At 39.6% G+C, this 10,883-nt stretch overlaps 1 protein-coding gene across 1 annotated transcript; it reads right to left on the bottom strand.

Moving 5' to 3' along the window:
* Nucleotides 1–210: 210 nt before the first annotated feature.
* Nucleotides 211–9,324, bottom strand: LOC311196969 (SERTA domain-containing protein 2-like). Its single transcript, XM_084270646.1, has 2 exons — nucleotides 9,256–9,324; nucleotides 211–1,497 (listed from the first exon to the last, which is right to left on the bottom strand). Exon 2 carries the CDS (start codon nucleotides 1,491–1,493, stop codon nucleotides 642–644), a length of 852 nt encoding a protein of 283 aa, XP_084126772.1. The 5' UTR covers nucleotides 1,494–1,497; nucleotides 9,256–9,324; the 3' UTR covers nucleotides 211–641.
* Between the last annotated feature and the right edge of the window lie 1,559 nt (nucleotides 9,325–10,883).

Here is a 10,883-nt window from a genome sequence, read left to right as displayed (position 1 = left end):
CTAGAAGTCCATTATATTTGAACTATGATGAAATAACGTAGTAAAATGTAGAAAGACTATAAAATTTACAAAAATAAATAGTTCTGAATGCTTTAGAAAATGCAAGAGACTCTGTTGACAAGTGTCTTGGATCTGCTTTTCTGACCAAAAAAAGAAAGCAAAGTGTGTCTCATTTTTTAAAATATACCCATCTCTGCAATCCACGCAATCCAACGATGCGACTCGACACGCGCCAGCCGGGCACAGACTCTGATATTAAAAATAAAGTGGAGGCTTTGAAAAAGATCATCTCATATGAAATTTGTTTTGCATGTAAATTCTTCTGACAAATTAAAAATTGCACATAAAAAAGTTTATTGAAAGAGGCATGAGGGGTGAGAAGGGTATGTGCCTATTGTTCCACATACGCCCTGGAAGGAAAAAGATGATTGCACAGTTCTGATAAATAAATATTTCTTTTTTTTAAAAAAAAGACCTGCCACTTTTTTTGGTTTGAAGTTTTGGGATTATGTAGAGAATCCCACCACGGACAAATGATTTGTAGTTTGTTTTGAAGAATTCTTTACAACTTCTCCAGTGGCTTTTATCCTGAAACCAAAACGAAAGTGGCAGTTAAAAAGTATCTTTGGGTAAAACACGTATCAGGATCCAACCAGAATTTCCATGATGTGGTCCAACTCGCTCAGATCTGTTCTACAGATCTGGATGTTGCTCGCTGAAGACGAATTACAAGACGGAAAGGTTTTCAGTGGTTCTTCAGTAGCAAGAGCTGGTGATCTGGGCGGTGCTAACGGAGGGCAGCAGAAGTCCGAATCATACATCGAAGTGTCAATGTCTTCAAAAATGTCATCTATTGCCAGATCCTTCAAGTAGCTAGTTGAATTTGAAATCTCAAAAGAACCAAACACACATTCTGCTCCCTTCAAATCTTGTCTATCATCTTCTAGTTTTAGACCAGTATTTTCTGGAAACTTTGGCTGGTCATCTCCAGTAGGAACCAGACAAGTAGGCGGGCTTATATCTTCTACAAAGTCTAAATCCTTCAGAATAGATGAAATGGCAGATGACATGTCATCGTCTGACACTATCAGCAGGCTATTTTCAATCGGGTCTTCTACAGACCGCAAGTCGCAACAGTTAGACTCTTGCTGACTAATACCTGAAGGCAACTGAAGAGAAATCCCAGATGACTCTATCCCTGCGTAGCTGTGAGTACTAGGAGTAATGCCAGGGCAGACATTAATTGGCTGCTGATTACTCTCTTGTCTCATTTCCTCTTGGATTTGCCGTACTGTGTTGGCTATGAGGACAGAGCGGTGCAAGTTCGGTTCCACCAGCATTTTGTACGTCTGTAACTTGGTGAGGCACATATTAAGCACCAACTGCCTCTTAAGTGGATATGGCAGATTTCGACTGGAATCAAAGGCACTCGAGAGACCAGCCATGTTCTCCTCATAGTCACTGAGCTTGCGCTTTAGACCTCTCCCCAACATGAACCTGAAAGATAGAAATTATGAATTAACCTCGGCCAGGACAATCACTGCTTCCACAAGATCTCAACAGACACTTTTCAAAGTCTGTAGCATACAACGTGTTGGTTAACTTAAGACTTTAAAGACAGAGAACACTGAGACAGAATTAAATCCTGAAAAAAGTACTGCTTTCCTTGACAAGATGCACTTTCCAGCTCTGTTGTTTCACAACAGTTTATTTTCAACAGAAAACATGAAAAATATAGTAACTATTTTAAAAAAAAAAAAAACCTGTACACTTCTAAGCTGAATGCTTTTAAAACTTTAAGTGAGCTTTTTAGCCTGTTATCCGTTTAAATTATGGAGCGTAGAGATATTCAGTAAGAACTGAATGTCCACTTGAAATAAAACAGATGCTATCCTAAGGATTAAAAATAGCTGTGCGGAGTATTTCAACATTTCATTTGTTACAAGGCACGGTAGGTAGGATCTTAGAGCTAGTTTCAACACTAATTTTGCCTTCATGTCTTGCTCAGTGTCTCCGAGAACTCTCTGCAGAACTAATTTCTCTCCCTCTTTGCTGACTGAAAGTGGTTTTACTACAGCTGAACTGCCCAGCTAGACCAACAACAGGGTCCCCCATGGGATCCTTAGATCCGTTCCAAAGCTGAGCTAAACAGCAGGAGGAAACGTGGCTGCGCCACAGAGCTCACAGAGTAATGACTGGTGCTTGTGGCTGCTGGTTCACAACCTGCTACTGAATTGACACGAAGGACATCCGGCAGAAGGCTATCAAATGGCATTTTTAAAGTGACCAATTTTGATAAACAACAAAACCTTAGAATTTAGTTGCTTTGTTTGCTTTTACATTGAAGTATGGTCTAGAACATTTGTGGTACAACAGCCCCCATAAACATGCACACCTAAACCACACATGTTCCAAACAAATACAGGCTTCAATTACCCTTCAAAACTCAAAGAGTTTTATTAGGGATGACAAGCACTATGCAAATCACTTGTACTAACACAGAAAAGGAGCATACCACGCACAGGAAACCTGGTAAAACTCTTAAGACACATCTTGATGTGCTTACAGGATACACACACCTCGCTCCCAAAAAAAAGTCAAGAAAATAACTTAAGCAATCATAAATTAGACACCCAGTGGCAGATTAAGGGCAGATCCTTCACACACAATGATCCAGACCCCGCATGCTGCAAAGGGCCTCCCAACCGCCTTTTCATGTGAGCACCGGACAGTGCCAGCAATAGCTCAGCTGACTGCTGCAGCTGCCAGCTGCTAGCCTGTTGCTAGACTTTTGGGGACAAGGAGATGGCAGCAGGATAAAGCCCCTTTTACTTTTGGGATTTCTCCAGATTTGCAGGAAGCACTGCAGGGCTCCATGGCTACATCCATCTGCCTAGACAAGGCTGCTGGGGATCTCAGCTCCTCTGGAGGAACACAAAGTAAGCAGACAGTGTGTACTTCTCACTAAGACATGCAGGAAAAAAAAAGAGATGATAAAAGAGTTTAAGACTTCTCAATCATACCCACATTTCCTTTTAGGGACATACCTGGATGGAATCAAACTTGCCACAGGAATGCATTTTTACATAACAGGTAATAGTTTGGCCTAACACATTCCCAATTAAAAAAAACCCCACTAACAGCAAAAACCTTTAATTACTTGTAATTTAACAGTGCTGGATTTTTTTTTTTTACTTTGGAAGTCTCTTTTACTCCCAAAGCTTTCTGCTGAACTGCTGAAGCACCAGCCAAGTCTCTGTAAAACACAGAGGACGTCTGGATGTGGTGTGCCTGTTCACCCAGATGATCTCCCCACACTTCCACACTTCACTACCCACTTCCAGCACCCCATTTAGGGCCAACAGAACCAGACAGTACCAAGCACTCAGTTACAAACAAAAATCAGCAGAAATTTGGATTCAAAGTTCAGGCATCAAATATAACAGTAACAAGTATTTTCAGAGGCTCTGTGTGAGGCATCCTCAGTCAAATTACTGACAACACTGTCAACAACCACCACAGCTTTTAGGCAGAATCTATGAAAAAATTACAATTACATAGAATTTACAATAAAAGAGATGCTAAATATACCAACTCATAACATCATGAAGACTGTGCCTGCAAACCATAGAAAATTCATAACAAAATTATTAACTCTCCATTTTAAGTGGTATTTAAATGTTCTATACTACCTAAGGTGTTATAATCCCACACCACTACTATGAAGAACAAAAATACACATCAAAATGGCTATTTGTTCACTAAGCACCACCCTTCCCATACACTGCACACCAGTTTGTTTTTCTTTTGTTCTCCTCTAATCAAGGCAGACCAAAATTCACACTCACAAGGGAACTAAATTAAGTCTATACAGGGAACAGTATGTCTGACATTTGATACATTCAGAATGCTTGGCTTTGACAATTTGCTACTTTTAATATATTAAAAAAATAACATATTTACACTTTGCCAGACACACTGGAAAAAAGAGACTTATCTATTTGAATTATATAAATAATGTTACTTTCTAACATATAAAAAAGGGGATAGTATTTAAATTCTATAAGCACACTTGAGGATACATATCACCAAAACAGTTTAAAATAAAATGTTTAACTTCTAAATTCATGCAGCAGTCTAACTCGACTAAATATTTCATGTTCATATATGCAGTCACCCTCCTTTTCATCCCTCAAACTTCCTTCCCAAAATTTGTCCCAGAGCATTCTAGAAATATGTAACAAAGCTTGAGCATGACAACACTGTGAGGTCTAAAAATTAAGTGTAAGAAACGGTTATTTGCTCCAGCTTCAGATGTTTCTACTTAACAGCCACTCTACTCTCCAGTCTTCAGAGATTTTATTTTTTATTTAAATACACAAAACATTCTCCTATCTTATATTTGACAAATTCTGCCTGTCTGGTATGATTTTCACCTAATTGCAAGGATCTGTAAGACTTCAGAGGTTACATAAAAATCTGGAAAAGGCTAATGAAAACCAGAGTACCACTGGTACAGTGAATTTAAAAATGACTAGTGTCATGGTTGCTACAGGAGACATTACATTTCAGTTCTTGTCAAACACACTCAGCTGCTGACCTACAAAAGATACAAAGCCCCTTTGTTACCAGCTAATCTACATTTTATCAGGCCTTTTGCTTTACTTTCTAGCATAAGAATTTCTCTCAGGGTCATATCCTTAAACTACTCCCTATTTGCTAAGTAGCTTGTCCTTTTGTAGCACTGCATATTAGCACACACATCCCAAACCCGAAACTCATAAACGAGTCAAATGCTCTCTTTATAAGAGATATAAGATGTTGATCATGTTAGTTATGCAGTGTTCCCCCTGCTTTGATATTTGGTGCTAAGGAAAACAGAAGCCCACACAAAAATCCCCACTACCATGCCCAGACAATCCTGTACTAGTGGGTGATTGCTGCAACGCACGCTGGGCATACTAACACACAAGGAACGTCTAGAAACTGCACTCTCCTTACTCCAGCCTAATTCCAGGAACCTACACAGATCTCAAAAAAAAAAAAACCTAGATCAAGTAATAAGATTTTGGAACATGCCAATCTGATAACTCTAACTTAGAAGTAAATAAAGTGAACAAAAATACTTCAAGCACCAGGTCTACACCTTGCTGTTCAACAGTTAGAGATGCAAGCTCTAAGTCACCCTTCTCTTGAACTTTAAGGAGTTCAACAACTCATTTTTATTTATTTGTTTCAGTTCAGATGCTCTATTTTAGGATCTTTAGTCATGAAAAAAGTTATGAACAACAAGGAATCTTGATTTTTTTTTCTCCTTGCATTTTCTCATTTTCTCTCCTTACAGCAATGCAAACTGAGCCACAGGCCATCCAATTAAAATTATTTTGCCAATAAAGAGAAAAGGAAGCAAACTGAACTGCATGTTTAGGAGTGCCAAACTCTCCATCCATACCACTGAAGTACAAAGGAGTCTGTACATAGAAATTCTGCCCCTGACAGCATGTTCCTCAGTTCCTTCCAGTTCCATGGAGGACATTTAACAGAAACTCCTCCCTGCTAAGATGGGAAGAAGCATCCATGTGCTGTAATCCTACACTGTACCAGAGTCTGGAAAAAAAAAAAACCCCAAAGCTTTGAGGGAAGAGGCACGTCCCTGGCTGGCAAATCCATGCAGAACACCAAACAAACAGGCCTGGTCAGTGTGCAGTACTCAGAAGAAACATTCCAGGCTACCAAGAAAAATTCACATTGCGATGTGTTGTGGACAATACAGGACTCATGCCTCCATTTCAGAGGAAAAACACAGCTCCATCTGTCACAGGGTCTGATAGTGCAGTGCAGCTGCCTCTGACACATGGTTAGGAAGTACAGCTGGAAACGGTCACAAAGAAGAATGCAGCATGTGAAAATCCCCAATTACTTCTATCTGGGCAAACTACGTCTTAATTTCCTCTTCCTCACGTTCCAAAAAAGGTTTTAGAAGCCAGTTAAATAATGTTCAGAACTCAGAACTGCACAGACCTTTAATCTGTAGAACAGAAGAGCTTCAATAAACCATGAGCACGTAAACCATGACTGCCACAGTTAGCATTGTCTGAACAAACTTTTCATGCACTGTAGTCAACTGCAAGAGAGTTATTAATTTACCATGACAGAATATGTTTAAATAGCAAGATCATCAATAAAGCACCTGGCCTGCATTATGCAGGTCAAAATAATCTCATTGATAGTGGCTACTTCTGGCTTTTCTTTTTAGGATATTATTGAACTCAGGCTTGCTTGACCCTTTTCATACAGCCACAGGGCTGCATTTTTTGGCCTAAGATTGTCTCAAAGTGATAAATTGCTTTTTCTCGCAGGACAGAAGTAGCAGATGTGAACAGGCGTAAGAACCTAACGAGTGAAAGCTGCCTGCCTAGTTTTCAAAGGTGCAACTTAACTATTATAATCAAAATTAGAGACTCCTTGCTATTGTAATTTGGGTAATTCCCTTTAAAAGTCTCCTTAGCTCATAACTGTAGGCAGCATGTAACAGTAAAACCAGACAGAAGCCTCTCTAGATGGCAAACTTGTGTTAGTGACTGAAGCTGACTGCTAACCCGATTTTCTGCTCTTCCCTCTCCCAGTGACACCCATTTCACAACACACACGTATCCACAGGAAGCACAAGGGAAGATAAACAACCCTACATGTAGGGTTACTTCCCAGAGTTACTTGATGTGTGCTATATACTATTGTTAACCATTATAATTTCCCCACTCAATATACATTTTAGCTCTAGGAACACAGCTTCATTAATAGTTCTGATTATGCAGCAGACTGGCTCTGGACTAGTATTCCATGTGTAAGAAGCTGCACAAGAAAAGGTAAGGCTGAAGGTACAGTTAACAGACACAGTCTAAATCCTTTCCTCCCATCCGGACTTAACACTGATCACTTAAACATGACTTACGTAACACAGTAAGCTGTCAGACTACACAGAACAGTGTATCTGATCTGGTGTCCTCAGCAAGTGTTGGAGGTCCCCATAACATCACATCTCGGCTGTTAGTAAAAATTAAGAGGAAGTGAGGGAAGGAGGATTAAGCACCTTAGAAAACACCAAAGTAGTAATTTGGACCTAAAGACATTTAAAAAAAAAAAAACACAAAAATGCATTTAAGTCCACTGCCTCCCCACCCCCACAGCCCTGCCCCAGTTTAGTCAAGATGAGTAACTGCTGGAGAAGGCACAAGTAACTAAAAGTGTGCAGACAGGGAGGAGTGCAGTCCTACCAACTCACTCGGGCACCTAAACTCCTATGTAAAAACTTCTCTACAGGATTCGGAAATTGCTACAAAATACCTGCTCAAAGAAGAGATTTTTTTCAAACTTCGGTCACCAAGTTCTGACTTGTAACACACTTAAGTCAGCTGCTACAGAAACAACTGGAACACGGAACCTAAAATGCAGCCCAAAACCACAGAGAAACGCCCACACCTATGGAGGTGCCTAACGTCCTTCCCTGCATTTTGAAAATAAGTCTAGGCTGAATAGTACCCATTAAGAGGAGGAAAGGAATGAGAGACTGAGTCTTGCACAGAATTAGTCTCAGTTCTCAACCTTCCAGCTGTCATTTCACTATTTGTGGAAGTAGAGAATAAATAGGTATCCTACTCTACTATTTTAGGAGCTGAAATGATGTTTACAAAGCACTCGGGAGTTTTACCTTGATTTAAAAGTTAGTTACACCCCACACACACCTGTTTATGTTCTGTCTAATGGGACCTGGAAGATTCCTGCACTGAAAGGCCATCTTTCTGAGCGCTTTACTCCCGTTTTATATCGTAAAGTGCTGGTAAGAGCTCTTCTTTACAAACCAGACAGCTAAGTTTCAGAGCACATTTCACTCTGGAGAAGAAATTCCTCTCCTAGCTCATGGAAGGTACACATCCCAAGACAAATGTTTCTGGGCTGTTTACAAGAGTAGATGAGCCATATTCAAGGCAGCTGATACCTATCACTAGAGGCTAATACAGAAAGCTGCTGGGGCAGTACCGGTGTTAAGTAGAGGAAAAGCTTCCATCCTGAAAAGAAAAACAAACTAAACGACTCTTCTCCCTCTCTAAGCTTGTGTATTTGTTACAACACTTACAAATAAACCTCTCGGGTGTGTCTTTAAGGAGCGTGTTTAGCAGCTTTTTTTTTCAGGAATTTTGGGTGCAATTTTTCTTTTTTTTGTTGTTTTGTTTTAGCAGAAGGGCCCAGAATCATTTAAACTAAAGTTCAACGGTAGTTAGCAAAAGCTAACACATGATCAAGAGTTACTAAATCTAGAAACTCCCATAGTAAAACTAAACTGTAATTAAATGAGAACAAAGGAATCCAAACAACAAGAACCAAACCAGCAGGGTTCCACCAAAGTATCTCACTGGACAGACAAATGATCATTAGAACTGTAAATGGGGTGACACCTCCTCACAGCTTGTTCTAATCAACTGCTCAGTTCTCAATACCTTCCTTCACCGTATCTATTTACTTAAAATATGGAGAGCCTAGGTGTATTCACCTACTTAACACTGATGTGTATTTGAGGGTTACAGTGATCTAAATAAAGCTCCATTAACAATAAAAGTTATAGCTTATTAACTATATCAAATCGGCAGTCCCACAGTTTAACAGAAAAACCCCAGACCATTAACAGTAAAAAACAAACAAAGGGGGGACTGAAAGAGAAAAATAAAGAAAGAGTCCTCTCCACCTGATAGAACCCCATGCATTTACTCTAGCTCTCTGTAAGGGATGTTTAGGCCAATACAATTTTCAATAAAAAGGTAAAAAAATTTCAATAACCAAATCAGAAATCACTTCTCTAGCAGAGTAGCAGACAACAACGTCTCTTCAGTATCCAAAGTGCATTCTCCTCACAAGCCAAGACTGGAACGCTCAATTTCAGCAGCTGAACAGAAGACCTCACTGCAAGATTGAGGCCTTAGTTAACACATTTCCAAGAAACTTGCTCTTATGACAATATTAAATTCTATGTGACATTACAGTACTTCAAAGAAAAAAAAAAAGCAAGTTCAGAATACTGAAACTAAGGAACTTATACTATTGATTAAGCCAAAGGATCTTCACTCTATATTATATATCCCATTTTGAATTTTTTTTCAATTTGCCATTCTAACCCACAAAAACATCTATGGCTGAGTATTAGAACGTACACTGTGCACATATGATATTGATGTCATAAAAAAAAAAAAATTAAGTAGTTACCCTTAGAAAACAGAAAGGAGTCCAGGCAGGAAGATTCCAGATGTTGCATAAAGTGTGGTTATCCAAGAGTCTTGATCTATTCAAGAGGCCAGGCCATCCACCAAGATAGAATGATGCGACTTAAGGGGAAAAACAAAACAGAGTATTTCATTAATATGCAAGGGTTTCTTTGGTTTTGGTGGTTTGGGGGTTTTTTGGGGGGGGAAGTCGGGGGGGGGGGGGGGTGTTGGTGTCTTTAAATTTTTTTTTAACCTGACGTATGAAGGACAAAATTCAATGCAACTTTTTAACAGTCTGTACTAAATCCTACTCAAAAAGTTAAAGTGAGTAAGAAAAACTGATGTTCATTAAGATGACCTAATAGTTTAACCTATGAACACATAAAACATGGAAAATACCTTTCATAAGTTAACACTACAGAACAGAACACTGATCTCTTAGTGACAGGCTTTAGGATAAGAACTTATATTTATACTTCTTCAGGTTACCGAACACCCATTCACTGTTGTAATCATCTCAGAAATGATGTATCAGGAGAGACAATACTACAGACTGTAAAGAAGTAGGTTTCAGGATTATCCCCCAAAGTTTACAGGCTGCAAAAGGAGTCAAGATTTTTACTAAAATCCTTAGCTTCCCTCATTTTCAGCATACACAAAACCAGTATGAGACAATAGCTGGCAGCATGTCCCATGATTGCATATAATCTTCAGCGTGGCATCATTTTCATCAAAACCCTGATAAAGTAACATCTGCAGTTTGGCTCGAGACCACAAGGATTAAATCATGGATTAGATCAAGGCACTGGAAACTCTGGGAAACGTGAGAAGGCTGAAGTGACAGAAAGCAATGGACTAGGCTGGGAGATGTGGAGGGAATTGCATGATCCATGCTCTCAGGGTCTTAACTCCACCCTAAGAGTCAAAGTTTTTGAGTTCCATGAACTAACACCCTTACACAGGCTAACAGCTTACCAACTGGACTGTATTTACCACGTCTGTGTGGGTACAATATATCTCCAGGCACCTGCACCCCAACTACAGTTACTTCACACAATTACCACAAGAGCAAGGATCTGTACTTGTCCAGGTAACTACAGCCCTTCATGATCAAGGCTCGAGAGTTCATATGGTACCTTTAGAATTCCTCAAGTAATACACGGCAAAAGGCAGTTTTAGGTTCAGACAGATGGGCACATAAATGAACACAGTTCATCTGTCTTCACACAGCAACTCGCAGCCTAATGCTCTAGCAAAGGGCTCCCCCGTTTACAGAGTCAGAACTCTGAAGATGCAGCAAAGCAGCAGTGACCTAAGAACACCAAACCTAATCCACAGCAGTAACCACACTGATATCTCCCCCCCTCCTCCTAGAAGCTGTCTTCTTTCCTATCACAAGGAGATCCATGCTATTTGTAAATTAAAAAAAAAACTAATAAAAGCAAACAGAGAGATGAAGATTCATAACATATTTACTTTGAGACAGGAGGACTTCAGAAGGTCACGACTGCAGTTTATTAAAGCGCAGTTGTTAGGTCACAGGCAGAGGTGCACGTCCACAGCATTTTCCATACAATGAACAGAAAAAGCTCAAACGTTTCAAAACGTGAAGTCTTTTTAGCATTACAG

Source organism: Gallinula chloropus (genome assembly GCF_964237585.1).
Source record: "Gallinula chloropus genome assembly, chromosome: 14".
Lineage (NCBI taxonomy): Eukaryota > Metazoa > Chordata > Aves > Gruiformes > Rallidae > Gallinula > Gallinula chloropus.
This window is presented reverse-complemented; position numbering and strand designations above follow the sequence as displayed.